The 18,482-nt window shown below is 35.4% G+C and overlaps 1 protein-coding gene across 1 annotated transcript; it reads right to left on the bottom strand.

Moving 5' to 3' along the window:
* Positions 1 to 1,667: 1,667 nt before the first annotated feature.
* DAP3 (death associated protein 3) lies at positions 1,668 to 3,205 on the bottom strand. The gene is given in 1 exon segment (XM_074287956.1): positions 1,668 to 3,205. A coding segment is annotated over 1 exon segment (1,197 nt). The 5' UTR covers positions 3,190 to 3,205; the 3' UTR covers positions 1,668 to 1,992.
* Between the last annotated feature and the right edge of the window lie 15,277 nt (positions 3,206 to 18,482).

The following is an 18,482-nucleotide window of genomic DNA, read 5'->3' as shown; positions in this document are numbered from 1 at the left end:
ACTCCAAATTTACCCCTGTATGAATTGTTTTTGTTTTTATCTTCAGATATCTATTCTGTCTGAGAAAGTTAATGGAAAGAACCATAGATTTTCAATCAAAAAATCTGTGTTCATATCCCAATGTGAGGCACATAGTTGGTAATAGTTATCTATTTGACAAGTTTTAAGAAGATCTTTGTTATATGGAATGCATACACCTTTGTAAGGCAGTAGATTATTCTATAGTTATCAAGTTGAAAAATAGCTGATTCAGTTTTACTAAGTAGATCTTCACAATTAGTTCTCTTTCTTCTTGATCTTTAATTGATGAATCCCAATCTGAAAATTCATGAGTCCACAGCATTATTAATTCAGAATAAGCAGCTTGTTTATAAAGAGACTTTAATTTGTTTCATAGTTCTATACATTCAATGGGCCTTTCCTCCTTCCTCTTCTGTGGGACATTCTGCCAGTCTCATAAGCCATGACATATGCAAGGTTTGCATCAATATGATTCAGTGAAAGAATCCTAGATTTGCATCCAGAAAATCAAATTCTTCTACTTGTATGACTTTGAACAAGTCACTATACTTTTATTTCTTCATCAGTTTGATGAATAGAATGATCAGTTTGTTTCCTCATCAATTTGATGAATAGAAATGGATTAACTGATCTCTAAGGTCTTTTTCAATTCCAAAGCTGGATCATATGTCAAGATTCTTCTCTAACTCCTCAGATCACTTATTCTTCTTGGTTTTCATAATGAATATTTCCCTTCCATATATGTAAGGACCATTTAATTAGCTCCAAATTTCTGGAGTATAGAGAGTAATTTTCTTCTTTTGATTGAACTATTCTTCAAAATAAGCCCTCCTTGTTTTTTTGTTTAACCTTTTTAATATTTTCCTAAATTTCCCCTTCCCAGTTTTCTCTGACTTTTTTTCAAAAATAAAAAGTCCTTCAGAGCATCATCCAAATTTTCTTATCATTATTTATTGGAGTCCTCCTTCTACTGCCATTTCTGTTATGCAACTTCCCTTTACAGAAAGCAAAAGTATAATTACATTTTTTGTATCACTGCTGAATCCCACTGAGCCTCATAGTGAAGTAAAAGTGCTATAGTAAGAGGGCAGGGAGGATGGTTTGATTTAAAGTCAAAGAGCATGTGTCAAACTTTGGTTCTGCTAATACCCTTCTGTATGATTTTGGAAAGATCACTTTTTTCCTGAGTTAAACAGAAGTGGAAAATTTAAGAGTTGGAAGGTACTTCAGTAGCCATCTAGGCAAACCCATACTTGAAAAGAATATTCACTCACTATATCATACTACATAGTGATCATCTGCCTTTGATTGAAGATCTTTAAGAAGTGAGTTGGATTAGATGACCTCTAAGATCCTTTCCATCTCAGATGGTGTGTGATTCTATAATTATACTCAGAGATAACATTAGTTTAGGAGTAGAATCCAATATCACAGTAGCTTGTCACAGTGTCCAAAGATTCCCATAATCATCTGAGTTTCTGATTTTATACTATTCTTTTCATACTGCCAGTTGTTATTTGATTTCTTTCTTTCTTTTTTTTTAATAAAAAGGCAGAATTTATGTGTGTGTGTATGGGGTGGGCTGACGAGGAGTGAATGTTATCTCCATCTCCTGAACTGTACTGTATACAGAAGGCACAATAATCCAGCAATTCTCTTTACTGAGGACATGTAGACAAGACACCAATACAAAGTCAACAGAAGACTAAGGCTTAGTATTTGTCATATTATAAACCCAATGACATCCTGCTTTGGAGAACAATGTTCAATGTCCACATTCTGACCTGACGACGAGACCAGGGATGGAATCTTCAGCCACTGTAGACATTTTCAAAGGAAGTCTGGCCATCTAGACGCCAGATGTAGGCTCCGAGCTCTGGGACCTGGAGCTGGCTGCCTCTAGAGGAAGACTTTCCTTCTGCTTTACACTGACGCCTACCAAGCACCAGGCCTGATGGAGATGGGTGTGATTTAAAGATAAGCACAGAGCCGTTCAAGCTGCCAGGGATTCGAGTTACTAAGGAAAAGCAGCTCCTGTTTTCCTTCTTCTGTGTGTGCTTTCTCGTGCTGAAGCCATCTGTTTTCCAAATAATACTGAATACAACTTTCAAACTCTTTGGGGGTATAATTGTAAACTTGGATGGGAACAAAGGGGTCTAGGTCGTCAAAACCTTCCTTTCCTAATAAGTCTTGAGGCAAATAGGCAGCTCTGGGTTTAAAGAGAGAGCCAGTCTGGCTCAGACTCACCAAGATAGCTCCTCCTTGCCAATCATTGGTCACCATTTTCTTCATGTTATGAACAAGTGTCAGCTCCTCTGCGGCAACCAGGCTTTTGTCTTCTTTTTTCAGTGTGGTCCTCCCCCAGAGAGCATTGACACCATCCACTGCCACCAGAAGGCAGAAGGAACTAGAAGAACTTTGTCTCTTCAGCTCTTTCATCACAATCCCAACAGCATCACTGGCATTTTTGACTCTACTTAAGCCCTGCTCAACTACTTCTCCAAGGGGTCTGCCCTCCTCTATGCTGTCCCTTTTGTTCCAGATATATTTTTGTTAGATTTTGATCTGGTTTAGAAACTGCTCATTTGAGATTTTGAAATTCTTTAGCCAGGTTGAAGCTTTCACAGGTTGATCATAACGTTCTTTGTTATAGGTAGACTGCAGAAGATCTGGACAATTTTTCACCCAAGAGTGAGCATCTGGAACATGCATTATCAGCCAGTCTTGTTTTGCACAGAAATGCACTGCATGGCAAAGAGTAAGAGTTTTTCCTGTGCCCTTTTCTCCATAGAGGACATATCGGATAGCAGGATTGGCAAAGTTTGTATTTTTCAAGTAGTGCAGGAGTTCTAGAGCTGGCTCCCGCACCATCAGGCAGGCTTCATTGAAAGTCTTCACCTGCATTCCAAAACGAGGGGGAAATCCACGTGGGAAAATAGTCTTCACTTCTTCCGGAGGAATGTTGTAGTGCTGAGACAGATGCTGCTCCCCATGCTTGGCCGGGTCACTTTCTTGAGTTCTAGAAATGGCTCTGGATTTATCACCCGGAACCTGGGCATCTAGACCGACAGCAATGCTTTGTGATGCCCTGATGCTCACGTGCAGAAAGTGTCCTGGGTTCAACTTATGGCTCTTGGAGATCAGCCTTATCACCTTTCTCAGCATCATCCCCGCAGTCCCAGCGGCAGCCGTTATTTGATTTTTCAAGTTGTCCTTCAGAGGTATGTTAAAAGGAACTCCCCTATTCCTTCTAGGAGCCCAGATCAGCTCAAGGGTTTAATGGTCTTTCTATTTTAAAGTGCAGAGCTATGACAGGAAAGGGGAAGTACTTATTACTGAGATTATTCCAAAATTTATAGGAAAAAAAGTAGGAAGAGACCTTAGAAAACATATAGTTCAATATTCTGATTATACAGAAGGGGAAAGTAGACCCAGAGAGAGGAAATGATTTGCCTAGTGGCAGTGATGAGAACTTATAATTTCTTAAATCAATGATATTTCCATTTCATTATACCAGTTTTAAATTATACTGTAGATATAATACATAATCAGGAAGAATCAAAGAGTTTTAGTAGATATCAAAAAAGTAAAAGAGGAAGGTCTCCAAGGAAACATGTTTTTTTGTGTCATGAAGTATTCTGAATTTTATGAAGGCTATGAAGCCTTCAGAATAATATTTTAAAATAGACAAAGTAAAATATGTAGCAGTGCAAAGAATATTAATTACATTGAAATTGTTATCAAAATATTTTAAAAGCTCATGGACTCAGGTTTAGAAGCTTTATTCTAAATGTTAACTTCAATTTTAATTCAAAATAAATGGAGGAAAAAATTGGACACTGGAGTGAGAAGGAGGAGTTAGGAGGTACTGTTTGTTATATACTTTTTTTTTTATAATGGGAAGAGATAATGAGATAAAAAGTATATGTTTTCTTTTCAATGTAAGGAATTAAAAATAAAAAATATGAGTTAAAAATGAGGATTTTTATAATGGAATATGAAAAAACCAACATAGAGAATAGCCATGAAGAAAGAGTACATCCAAAATATAGTAAATGCTTAATAAACCCTTATTGATTAATTGATTAATGCCCTAGTATCTGTTCACAAATATAACCTTTTCTCAAGTGGTTTCTCCTTTTCAGCCTGATTGACTAATATTTAAAATTCTATCTCACTCCTGGATGGACTTCACCTTTGGGCATGAGATTTGAGGTTAGAGCATAGACTTGACTCTTTTAATTCAGTTGGGTTTACTCCATCAGCACTACTGAATTGACAATTAAAGCCATCTGAACTTTTAATCCTCCTGAGGCTCAAAGGCTTCTCATCTGAAGCAAAAGTCCACCATCCCTACCACTAGTTCCTTTCTTCTAATAGTCTCTGAATAATTAGCTCCTGGGAGACCTGCTCACTATTAGACAATTCCCTCCCTTCAACAACCACTTTAAAGCATCTCCCAGACTTCCAGTACAGTTTTGTTCTGTTTTTATTTAAAGCTATTTTCCCCCAGGCAGCTCATTTTCTACTAGTCTCTTGAGTGGCTGCTTCAGGCAGGCTTCACCATCAATGAATTGTGCACCCATCAGCAAGCATGCAGCAATGACACCATCTTCATGTATCCAACCATACATACCCCTTGCTGTGTATGAAGAAGATTACTAAAGGTCAGGATTTCCTGCAGCTGTTACCAAAATAGAATATCCAATTAAGATTCTTGCTTCAGGGAGAACCAAAGAGGCAATCTAGAGCCATATTAACCCTACCCTATGAATTTTTAAGAAAACAGATTTGCCTTTTATTCCCAAATTTGGTGATAAAGATTTTAAGCAGGTACAGCCCATCAGCAACCCAATTAATGCCCTTGTCTCTCCTATGTGTCTAACCCTATTTTTCCCCTGTAATCCACCATACCCCACACAAAACACTAGAATATAGGGACCGATTGAGTCTTTCCATTTCTTTCCTGCCCCAGGCTGGTCATTTCTAGTTTTAGATGAAAGAGCTGACCTAAAAGAGTGGTCCAAAGAGGAATTCACTTTCTCTTAGAGGGAAGCTGTAGGGGAAGAATGCCCTCAGAAAAGGCCAGTCATGAACAAAGCTAACAAACTGGTGAACTTTCCCAGGTGCTCAGAAATATATAAGCCAAAGAAGCCAGAGTTGAAGCTTCTCTTTTTCCATGTTCACTATTATAAATCAATGCCAACTAGTCTTCTAAGGGCATCTGGCTTTGTTGCAGTTTTAAAAGAAGCAAAAGGAGAGATATGCATAATTCTTTTGGTGTCATTTGTCATATCAAAAGTAGAAAAGAACTTTCCATTAGCTAAAGAGCAAATTCATATGGTATTAAAGGTCCTCCAGCAGCACAGGACTACATTGGCAGACTTGCAATTCAGTTTATGCTGTAACTAAATAATATTACCTATTATTATCAATTTTTGTGTCCCAAATACCTCGGAAATTTATTAGCTACATGACCTTTCGTAAATCATTCAACGTTTGCCTGCCTCAGTTTCCTCAATTGTATTTATTTATTTATTTATACTTTTTTTTTCCCCCCTGAGGCTGGGGTTAAGTGACTTACCCAGTGTCTTAAGTGTCTGAGATTAGATTTGAACCTCAGGTCCTCCTGAATTCAAGGCTGGTGCTCTATCCACTGTGCCACCTAGCTGCCCCCAGTTTCCTCAATTTTAAAATAGGAATAATAATAAGCATTTCTCTCCCAGGATTATTGTGAGGATTACATGAAATGTAATTGCAGATTGCCTTTCAAGTAGTGATTGATTAATAAATACTTGTTTCATTTTGGTGTCACTTGTCATATCAAAACTAGTTAAAAACTTTCGATTAGTTCAAAAGTAGTCTTCATGTGGCATTAAAAATAGTCCTGCTGCACCTTACATTGGCAGACTCTAACTTCAACCTCCCTTCCAATCAACATCTATTTCCTTCCTTTCCCTCTTTCCTCTGATTTTCTTCCTTAAAACTTTTTTCCTATTCCTTGCTTCTTATTTTTCTTCCATCCATTTACCTTTTCTTTCTCCATATCTTTGTCCCTTCCTCCCTTTTACCTTCCTTCCTTATTTTTCTTCCTTCTTATCCTTCTTTATTTTCTTCCACACTTTTCCCCTTCTTTCTTTACTTTTCTCTCTTCTTTACCTTAAACTACTTCCTGAAAATAATCTATGCTGAAATACTCTACTCTCCATCTTCTTATGAGAATATTCTCCTTTTAGAATCCTAACCATATCTCATACCATGAAACCTTTCCTGATAAATCTGACCCCCACTGTAAGGAAACAAAAAGGTTTTTCTCCTTTCTTCCCTTTTGTACATTTTATGCACTTATCTAAATCTACCATGTAATATATTTGCATTGACATCCTAAATTCCCACTACATTCAAAATGTAACCATTTGAGGGCATGGAGTAATGGAAAAATCCCCAGGACTTGGAAGTAGAAAACCTGAATTCAAGTGCCAGCTGTGCTATTTACTCTCTGTATCACCATAGACAAATCCCCCCATCTCTATGAACTTCCTTTACCCCACCTGACAAAAGGAAATAAATAGAAATTGAATTCTTTCCACATAGGGATATTATGTGAAAAGTGCTTGTTAGCCATGAAATGTCATATAAATGTGAACTGGAATGATTTTTATAAACATAAGCCTTATTTGTCCATTTATTTCTATTCCACTGAATTTTCCTTCTGCTGTCTTTCCTAGGCCCCAGAGAAAAGGGAGAAATGTGAAACTGAAATGCCTAGGGCATTTAATTAAAAAGAAAAAGAAAATACTTGCCTCAGGTTATTTTAATGTCATGTTGTAGCAATATTTATAAAACAGTCCTTGAGTTCCCAAGAAAAAGACCCCATTTCTCGATAATGAGGGCTCCCTTCGGCTCAACTAGAGACTTATCTCCCCTGATGAGAGGTAATGTCAAATGACACTTGCTGTGTCAGAGTACACACAAGAACCAGGTCAGAGACCTACAGAAGGAGACATCACATAATATGATCCTTCAGTATCTGAGGTAGCCAACAGAGTTTTGTCTAGCTGTCAGTTAGAAAGACACTGAAAGTTTTGAATTTTTGTGTTGTAAGGTCCATCCAGTTACTGGGAAGCATATTTGATTAACTAAAACAGAGAATGCCCCAAACACCTACTTTTATATCAAAATGCCTCAGGGCTGATCCCCTATTAATGTAGTCTTTGGACATGCCTCACCAGACTTAGAAAACTAGGATGGTAGATTTGAGATTTCAACTACTATCAGGAATAGTGGGTGTGCCACTGCTATGTAATTTTTATGATGTTTTTTTATTTTCATTTTTATTGAGTAAAGTATAATATAACCTACATGGAAATAACCAGTACTTTTGGGTCACAGGTGAGGACAAAATTCAAATCTCAATGAGGGAAGATCTAAGCCATTCAATCAATTAAGAATGACAGTTGAGAATGTATCCATCCCTTAAATAACCTTTGAGAAACTTTAGGAAAAGTTAAATTATGTTTAAATTTGATATTTCAGTCATATTCCTAAGAATATGGCATGTGTGACTTAAGAATAAGGTAATGTGACTTAAATAAACCTTGCCTTGAGCATCTTCCAAGGTAGTTGTCTTTTTTCTCAAAGACAACTCTGATGTCAGGAAGATAATCCCATAATTTGCAACTTAATTGGAGTTAAGTGAGCGAGAGCTGTGCAAAGTCACCAGCTTCACTCTCTCTTCCTGAACTTTCTGTGTCTGGTGGCAAAATAGAGATTAGGAATATAGGAGATGGCCCTAGTTGCAGTGAAAGACCCTGGCCTTTTTAAACTAAGATCTTCCCCAGATCCTAATTTGATTCAATCATTCATTGAGTGATTAAGGCTAGGTGAGAAAAGAAACAAAGAATGGCCTCTTCTACCTAATTTAAAAAAAATTAGTCTGGGAATGGAAGATCCTCAAAACAGGAAGGAAGGAAGGAAGGAAGGAAGGAAGGAAGGAAGGAAGGAAGGAAGGAAGGAAGGAAGGAAGGAAGGAAGGAAGGAAGGAAGGAAGGAAGGAAGAGAGGAAGAGAGGAAGAGAGGAAGGGAGGGAGGGAGGGAGGGAAGAAGGGAGGGAAGGAAGGAGGAAGGGAAGGAAGGAGGGAGGGAAGGAAGGAGGGAGGGAGGGAGGGAGGGAGAGAAAAAGCTCCTTAAAACATAAGACCAAAAGATGAGAGGAGACGTGATTCCAAGTACAAAACTCCTCTAAGAAAAAAAATTAAGAAACCTTAGGAAACTATAAGACTTGTTAACTTAGAAGAAAAAATTTTTCATTTAATTTTTATTTTGATAACAATTACATAAGATTACTATTTTACTCCATCAAGATATCAAAAGAAAAAAATAAAATAAAATTACAAAAGATGTGTATGGACCTGCTTACTGGAGAATTTCAGTATCAACCTGACCCTGATCATGAGTGAGAAGTGACTATCACAAAGATAGTCAAAACAGAAGTTTGTTTATTCAAATTTCCCTCAGCCTTATATACCGTAATATCCTTACATAACCATAGTACATTTTGTATGTGCTAACTATATACTGTTAATGCAGGACCACATAAGTGACTTGCTATTGTGTGAGGATGCCTCTTTGCCACTTAGTGTAACTCTCCTTCAATTACAACACAGGTTGTCATGTCCCCTAACTTCTCAGGAAGGTCAAGACTCTTCCAAGAGTGAAGGGAAGCCCAAGCAGACACATCAGCAGGTTCCCTGGCTGGGGTAGAGGATCTTACATCTCACTCAGATTTCCCCACTATCTGTGACCCTCTACAAAGATGAATAAAATAAGTATCAAATAATATAAATAGCCTGAATAGAAGAAAAGTTCACAAACCAATAAAAAAATTCACTAGTATATTGCATTTAGGAACCATTTAAAGGAAATGACATAACTTAAATTAAAATATCAGTCCAATATATATCACATAATTGCAAAAAAAAATCAGGAAAGATGATAAATAAAATAAATTAAGATTGAAACTAAAAAATATAAAATGAGAAAAAGGTTTTGATGAGGTCCTGGGTCACTAGATGGGCTTGACAAAGAAAGCCTGAACTACTGATAAAATTACTCCCTTATGCAACCAGGGAGGCCTCTAATGGGGATCAACATACCACTCCAGCCCTACTTCTTTAGAGGTCTTGGCTAACCCTACCTTACTCTATCCAGTCAGAAAGCCAAATTATGTCAAATTCCTAATGTTAAATTTCCCCCTATAAATCTGTCCATAGCCCACACCATCTTTGCTGAATCCCCTTGGATTACCCTCTTATTGCATTCTGTTTCATGGTGTTTTTTTTTTTTGTTGTTGTTGTTTGTTTGTTTGTTGTTTTTTTTCTATTTATGTTTTACATGCCTTCCATTTTTACAATGCTAAACTCTTCTATGGATTTAGCTTGCCAGTCAATGGTGTACTCACACCAGATTCTTGGTTAATTGTGAGTTCAGATAGGGAACTTGACTTTTCCATTGTTATTTTTTTAAGACTAATAATTTGATTTTCCTCTTTCCTTTTTTAAATCAGATTTACTAAGGGTTTGTCTATTTTGTTGGCTTTTCATAGAACCAACTCTTAGTTTTATTCATTAATTCAATAGTTTGTTTTTTTTTTTCTTTACTTTCAATTTTGTTAATCTCTCCTTTTATTTTTAGAATTTCAAGTTTTGTGTTTGTCTGGGGGTTTTAATTTGTTCCTTTACTAGCATTTTTAATTGCAAGCCCAATTCATTGAACTTCTCTTTCTCAATTTTATGCAAGTAGGCCTCTAGAGATATGAAATTTCCCCTTACTACTACTTTGGCTGCATCCCACACATTTTGGTATGACGTCTCATTATTGTCATTATCTTGAGTGAAATTATTGTTTCTATAATTTGCTGTTTCACCCAATCATTCCTTAGTATGAGATTATTTAGTTTCCAATTTTTTTGGTCTATTTCCCCCTAGCTTTTTGTTGAATGTAATTTTCACTGCATTATGGTTTGAAAAGGATACATTTACTATTTCTGCCTTACTGCATATGAGTTTGAGGTTTTTATGTCCTAATATATGGTCAATTTTTATATAGGTTCCATGAACTGCTGAGAAGAAAATCTACTCCTTTCTGTCTCCAATTAGTTTTCTCCAAAGAAATATCATATCTAATTTTTTTAGTATTCTATTTACCTCTTTGACTTCTTTCTTATTTATTTTGTGGTTTGATTTATCTAATTCTGAGAGTGCAAGGTTAAGATCTCCCACTATTATAGTTTTGCTGTCTATTTCTTCTTGCTGCTCTCTTAATTTGTCTTTTAAGAATTTAGATGCTATACCACTTGGTGCATATGTGTTTAATATTGATACTTCTTCATTATTTATGCTACCCTTTAGCAAGATATAGTTTCCTTCGTTATCTCTTTTAATTAGATCAATTTTTGCTTTTGCTTGATCTGAGATGAGGATACCTGCTTTTTTGGCTTCACCTGAAACATAGTAGATTCTGCTGCAACCTTTTACCTTTATTTGGTATGTATCACCCTGTATCAGGTGTGTTTCCTGAAAACAACATATTATAGGATTCTGGCTTTTAATCCAGTCTGCTAACCACTTCATTTTTATGGGCAAGTTTACCCCATTCACATTTATGGTTAAAATTACTAATTCTGTATTACTTGCCATCTTGTTAACCCCTGCTTATGCTTTTCTCCCTTCCTTCCTCCTTACCCCCCTTCCCCAGTATTATACTTGTGAGCACTACTTGCTTCTCACAGCCCTCCTTTTTTAGTATCCCTCCCCAACCTTAAAGTTTCTCCCCCTATTTTACCAATTTTCCTCACAATTTCTGTATTCCCTTCCACTTAGCTTACTCCTTCCCTTTTCACTTTTCCCTCCCATTTTTCAATGAAGTAAAAGGAGTTTTACCATAAATCAAATATGTCTATATTTTTCTCTTAAAGACAATTCTAATGAGGATATGATACACACTATGTTCATCCCCCTCCATTCTTTCTCTCAGATATAATAGGTTACCTTTGCCTTTTCGTGAGATGTAGTACCACTACTTTACTCTTTTTTCTGGTATAATTTCCCTTTCCACCTCTAGTTTCTAGAACAAATTATACATGTGTTCTTTATATATCTTTTTGGCAGAAATATAGTTCCCAAGATTTCTTTTTATCTTTATAGGAATCTCTTGAGTTCTATATTTGGAGATCAAACTTTTTGTTTAGTTCTGTTTTTTTCATCAATAATAGATGAAATTCATTTATTTCATTGAATGTCCACCTTCTTTCCTGGAAAAAGATGCTCACTTTTGCTGGGTAAGTTATTCTTGGCTGCACACCACATTCCTTAGCATTTCAGAATATCATATTCCAGGCCCTTAGATCCTTTAATGTGTATGCTGCTAAATACTGGGTAATCCTTATTGTGGCTCCTCCATATCTGAATTGATTTTTTCTAGCAGCTTCCAATATTTTTTCCTTCATCTGATGGTTCTTGAACTTGGCCACTATATTTCTTGGCATTTTGATTTTAGGGTCTCTTTCAGTAGGTGATCGATGGATTTTTTCAATGTCTATTTTACCCTCTGTTTCTAAAATGCCTGGGCAGTTCTCTTTGATAATTTCCTGGAAAATAGTGTCCAGGCTTTTTTTTTTTTTTTTTTTTTTTCATCATGTTTTTTCAGGGAGTCCAATAATTCTCAGATTGTCTCTCCTGGATCTATTTTTCAGGCTGTTGTCTTCCCAAGAAGGTACTTGACATTTTTTCCCATTGTTTCACTTTTTTAGTTTTGCTTGACTGCTTCTTGGTTTCTCCTCGAATCATTCAATTCTATTTGTTCGATTCTGATTTTCAATGATATATTTTCTTTACTCACTTTTTTATATCTTTTTCTAATTGTCCAAGTGAGTTTTTAAGTGAGTTGTTTTGTTTTTTTTTTCAATTTTTTTCCATTTCTCCAATTTTATTTTTTAGAGAGCTGTTTTCTTTTTCCAATTCACTAATTTTGTTTCTCAGTGATTTGTTTTCTATATCTACTCTGTCTTTAAATACATGGGATAACTTCTCTAGACTCTCTTGCCAAGATTCCCTTTCCTTTTCCCATTTCTCTTCTAGCTCTCTTGTAAGAGCCTTTTTGATTTCCTCTAGGAGAGTTTTGTGTATTGAGGAGCAGATCATATTCCCCTCAGGGGATTCCTCTGAAGACAGTCTGTTTTTAGTCTCCTTAGGGTTTGAAGTCTGCTCTCGATCCATACAGAAGCTGTCAATAGTTAGAGCCCTTTTAAATTTTTGGTTCATTTTGTCAGAGTGGGAATGGAAGAAAACAAATTGACAAGAGAAACAATTGGTCTATTTCTGGGGGTGGATGGGGCTGGTTGCTGTTAACAGGCTTTCTCTACAGACTGCGGGAGACAGCAGTGAGGCAATAACAGGACAGTGATGGCTGCACTGCATCTGTGCTCTGAGACTCTAAAAATGCTCTGAGTCACTCTGTGTGGGGGTGGGAGTGGCCAGGTCCTGAGAGAGACGCTAGCTTTCTGGGATTTTATTCTTCACCTCCCATGTTTACACCTTCTCTGCTGCTCCTGGCTTGCTGCCAAGACAGAATATCCACACTGGGATAAAAGTGGTTCCAAAGAACCTGCAGAGATCACACCCCTCCCCCTCTGGTCTGAGCAGTGTGAGCTGCCTGCCTTGCTCTCACTGCTTGCCCTCAGGCTGCATCTGACCCTTTTGTCCCCTTCCCCAAGCAAACACAGACCTTTTCTGATGAATTTCAAGGATGTCTTCTGTTGGTGATTATTTGTGGGGGGTTTTCCGGTCAAGCATTAATTCTGAGGCTTGTCATGAAGTAAACTCTGAGAGAAAACACGGAGCTCAAGCAGTTGTGTGCCTCCTCACCGCCATCTTGGCCGGAAGTCTATCCTTCATTGTTAATTGCTACCATCACTTTCCTGTCTTAATATATAATCTCTCAAATATATTTCATATTTATGATTCCTGCTGTCTGATCTCTCTCTTCATTTTGTCTGTAACATCATCTTGTTAATAAACCTAACTTTTGCCAAAGAGAATAGTTTTGTGAATTCATCCCATGACTGAACTCCAACATTTTGTGCCGATTGATTTCCTAAACCTTATAATTTGGTACTGAACCTCAAAAATATCATTATTACAAAATAATTAATAATATTTAATAACAAGAATTAAATAATCAACTTGTATACATGGGATAGGCCATAGCTGCATTCCTAAAAGAATGATTTACAGCAACACTAGAATAATTAGCTTTCCTCCTAATAGCAAGAACTTCAATGACCCATTTTCATAAGATTATAAATCTAATTACAAGACAGGCATGGGTGGGATCATTAATATATAGAATTTCAAGTGAAGATATTTCTTCTACCAATCAGATTGGTAACTATTCTATAACTTATAATCTTAGAGTTGGTTAAGTGACTTGTCCTAGGTCACATAGCCAGTATGGATCAAAGATAGGAACTAAAATCAGTTTAGTCTCACTCCAGGATCATGACATATTTCCTTTTAAAAGATTAATAACAAAATTATGTAAATTACTTATTAAATATGTTGGAAATAAATACATGGAAATTAGAAGGGCACTTTATATTCAAGTTTCAGATTCTGTTCTATTTTTAAAGATATTTATTTTATAGATTGCTGTATCATTTGTTTTGTTATTTCTTAGTCTCTTAGAGCTTCACTGGTTTCCCCTTGTTCAATTCTAATTTTCAAAGAATTATTTTCTTCTTTAAGACTTTTATCTCCTTTTCTAGCTGGTTAACTTTTTTCATAATTTTCTTGTTATTCTTAGATGATTCTTATTTTATTTTATTTTGTTAGTTTTTTCTCAGTCTCTCACTTGATTTTTAATGTCTGCTATAAATTATTACTGGGCAGGTAATCAATTAACATACCTCTGGGGTTAAAGAAGTTTTCTTTTTTTTTAACTTTACAGTTCTTTGAAGATAAACCCCAGAATTCCCTATTTTTACAGTAAATTTACATATATATATATATATATATATATATATATATATATATATATATATATATATATATATATGTATACATACACACACATACATATATATATATATATAAAAGCATTTAGGGGAATATATAAAATAGTAATAACCCACACTAATAATATTAAATGGACAGTATAATTTAGTTAAGCCTGAATCTAAGTAAAAATTGAAATAAAAGTTTAAAAATATTAATTTTGAATAGAAAATTAATGATAGAAAATTAATTTAAGAAATTAAAATATATTTCAAAATGACAGAAAAAGGAAAAGAAGATACATCAAAAGTAACAAATGAAATAGTTGGATCACATCAAACACACAAAAATATTAGTAAATAACAATATTTAGTAGCTAGTCTAGTAGCTAGTCTAGCAAAAAAGAGAAAATAAATAAAATGAATCATTATTTTAAAAAATTAAAAAACTGAAAATACAAGAAACTGATTAATTAAATAGACCAATAGCAGAGGTAGAAATAACATTTTAATTTAATTATCTTATAATAATAGCAACTAACCTAGATTTTCTCATAGGTTGCTTTAATAGATTATTTCTGTAGTCATATATTCTTCATTAAGATAACAAAAATATAAAATTATATATTCCCTTTTATGCAGTCAATGTGGCTTTGATATTAATCTGGGAAATAGAGCAAAATTAAAGAAAATTGCAGAATATTTTCCCTAATAAATAAATAACTAAAGCTAGGGGCTCCATACCCCTACCCCATGTTTACAGGTGCTTACACTAATACTTATCATTTGAAAAAATGAGCAGACAAAGAAGAAAGAACCCAACCACAGACACTTATTATGGGAATAGGGAAAACCAGAGTTCCTCTACAGAGAGCAGTGAAATTAAAAAAAAAAAAAGCCTCTTCTATCCCAAATAGTAGTTACCTGACCAGAAAGAAACCTAAAATAATAAATAGGCAATATGATATAGCAAAACTTAAATAATTATTCTTCACTCTCAAACATAATTTATAAAAGATATAAAAGATTTTTTAGTATCAGAAATACTATTCATATAATAAGAAAAAAAATCTAAGTGTTATATAAATATATAATAAAAGCTGACATACATAATGCTTACTAAGCATTTTCTCTTTTCTTCTGTATAAAATTCCTATGAAGTAGGTATTGCAATTATTGTAATACAACGTTAACAAATGGCAAACCTGAAATATAGAAAGTTAAGTGACTTGCCCATTATACAGTTGTGTTCAGTTAGGATATGACTCTGCATTTTTCTGATTTCAGATTCACTGCTGTATTTATTATGTCACATTGTCTTTCTCTAAGCAGGTGTAAAAAAGGATTTTGACAAAATCAGCATAATGTAAAATTTTAAAAACCTCTAAAAATAATAGGTATGGATAGATAGTGTTATAAGTGCAGCAGAAGTGTCTCTCTGAAATCAAGAACTATTTTAATATGAATAGGAAAACAGAAGCATTCTGACTTTAAAAAATAGGATTTTTTAAAAGATGCTCATTTTTTCTGTTTTTTTTTTCATACCAAATTGGAAATGCTAGTAATTTCAAAGAAAGACTAAGAGCCATCTCTAGTCATACTCATTTATATCTGGCCATTGGACTCAGATGGCTTTGGAGGGGAAAGTGAAGCAGGTGGTCTTGCATAGTTCTCCCTTATTTAAGTAAAAATTCACTTGCATTTCATGGCATCTCATCCTGATGTCAGGGTCTACTTCAAGAATGAAGGAATAAGGGCACCTAGGTGGTGCAGTGGATAGAGCACCAGCCCTGAAGTCAGAAAGACCTGAGTTCAAATCTGGCCTCAGACATTTAACACTTCCTAACTGTGTGACCCTAGACAAGTCACTTAACCCCATTGCCTCATGAATAAAGAATTGAGATTTCTTTATATAAAGTAAGTTCACTCCAAAATATGAGGACTAAGAACTAAGATATAGACCCATGAGAATGTAATTGCTCTGTGAATTTTGTGACCTGACTCAGATCTGGATAACCATTCTGGGAACTAGCCCCTCCTGGCACTATTTATGCTCAAAGAGACCTGGCTACTCTCTTCCTGCATAGCAATTGTCAAAATATGATTTAAAACAGTCTGTTTCCTTGCTCCAATTCATAAACCTTTCATGTAAACATTTGATGAATTACTTCCTAAGTCACATAACTGCTATATGTGCAGGATTCTATTGATAAATCAGTTGGCCGAATGCCATCTTTGTTTAAAGTCCTATATAAGCTAGCAAGCCCTAATTTCCCTTGAGCTTCACTCACGGAGATGACGATCTGCCTGAGATGTTCCCATTAGAGACTCCATGGCTGCCCCGGAGATCCCAGCCATCTATGAGACAAGAGTTGGTGCTCCCTCGAATTGGTGATGTTTTCTTTATCTTTTTTCTACTGTCCTTATTATATTATTAATCCTTTCTTTAATATTTTGTATTATTTGTTGTATTGGGTGTTATTGTAAGCAATCTATTCCTTGTATTGTGTGATTAAATTTTACTTTTACTATTGTGTGAGAGCGTCATTTATAGGAGCAAATCCAAACTATATATATATATATATATATATATATATATATATATATATATATATATATATATATATATATGTATTAAAATCACAAAACACCTCACCAAAACAAAAAAAAAAAAAATGAAGGAAAAACAACAACCTCTGTGAGTAGACCTGTGGAGGTCCTGAATGGTGGGTGAGGTTGGCACAGAGAAATTGAAGGGGACAGGCAAGGAGAAGGCTCTGACAGAGATTAGTTTAGCTCCTTGGTCCCATCTTCTGGGAGGTCATTCAGTCAAAAATTCAAGTTATGTCAAACCCATGAGATTCATCATCTGTAGGGGTCTTGGGTAGATGCACCTGGCCATGTCATGTCAGAAATTGCAGTCATATCTCTAAGGTTAAATTTTCCCTATAAAACAGCTTATGGGCCCTACCTTCATTACAACCCTTCTTTGGTTCATTCTGCCACAACAATCTGACTCATAGATGCTACAAGGCATCTCCCCTAATTCTATTATGCCCTGCTAGCTAACTGATTCTTTTAGGTTGCTAAGACCCTTTAAGGATTTAGCCTGCCCAGCTAAAAGCATGCCCCAAATTCATGGGATGTTTACTTTCTACTGGATAACTTTTTCCAAGGAACTTTTTGTGTGCTCTCCCACTCTATTTTCATATTTTCCACTCCTGGTGCATATTGTACTTCTTATTTTGCCTGTAATTTCTTCCCCTAAATAAATTTACCTTTCACCAAAGAGAATAGCCACTGAACTTCCAATATTTGGTGCCTACTGTCATCTGGTGTCTACATCAACCACATCACTTCTTTCTCTCTTTCCCTCCTTTTTCTCTTCCTTCCTTCCTTCATTTCTCTTTTCTTTCTTTTCCCTTTTCCTCTTTCCTTCCTTCCACCCTTTTCTTTCCTCTTTCTTTCTCTACTGTCCTTCCCCCCCCCCTATACATATTGAATATCATATCCTTACTTACTGGTATTCTTTAAAACTTTTTTTTTTAATTTTGAACATCGAAACTCTCCAAAAATATCTTGGGGTTTACAGACTAGATTTCTTTCTTTTTTTAAATTTCATTATTTTTTATTGTTTCTTATTTTTTAGCATTTTTTTATCATAGCTTTTTTTATTGACGGAACATATGCATGGGTAATTTTTCAACATTGACCCTTGCAAACACTTCTGTTCCAACCTTTTCCTTCCTTCTCTCCACCCCCTCCCCTACATGGCAGGTAGTCTCATACATGTTATACATGTTAAAGTATTGGATTTCTTTCTTAAGAACAGCCTTAAATCAAAACCACTTTGACTCTCATTGATTGTATAACAATAAGCCCAGAACAAGCTGCATTTGGTCATTGTTTAGGTTCTGAATGATTTAAAGTGAATATAAAGAGCAAGTGTTTCTGTTTTGAACAGAAATCCTCAGGGTCTTCCCTTTCCAGATGTATTTATTAAGATTTTTTTTTCACTAAATGAAAGAAGCCATTCTTTGCCTTTATTATTATCTACCCTTTGTCTCAACTGTCACCTTGACTGGTGGGTTTGGCCTTATTTAAACTGAGACCTATTAAAGATGTTAGCTTTAAAAGGTCAAGGTCTCCCATTGTATCCAGGGATATTTTCAATTATCCTGATTTATATCTGGCTATAGGATTCAAATGGCTTTGGAGGGGAAAATGAGGCAAGTGACCCTGCACAATCCTCCCTCACTTAAATCTGATTAACTTGCATATCATGCCATCAACTCCCTGATGTCATGATCCTCTTCAAGAATAAAGAACAAATAACAATAGTGGAAACAAAGAAGTAAAACCAATATTTGAAGATCTCATAACAGTGCTATAATATTTAAAGAATGTATGC

The sequence above is a fragment of the Sminthopsis crassicaudata genome, chromosome 2 (genome assembly GCF_048593235.1).
Source record: "Sminthopsis crassicaudata isolate SCR6 chromosome 2, ASM4859323v1, whole genome shotgun sequence".
In the NCBI taxonomy this organism is placed as follows: Eukaryota; Metazoa; Chordata; class Mammalia; order Dasyuromorphia; family Dasyuridae; genus Sminthopsis; species Sminthopsis crassicaudata.
Note: the sequence above shows the minus strand (reverse complement) of the source record. Positions and strands in the feature narration are given on the sequence as shown.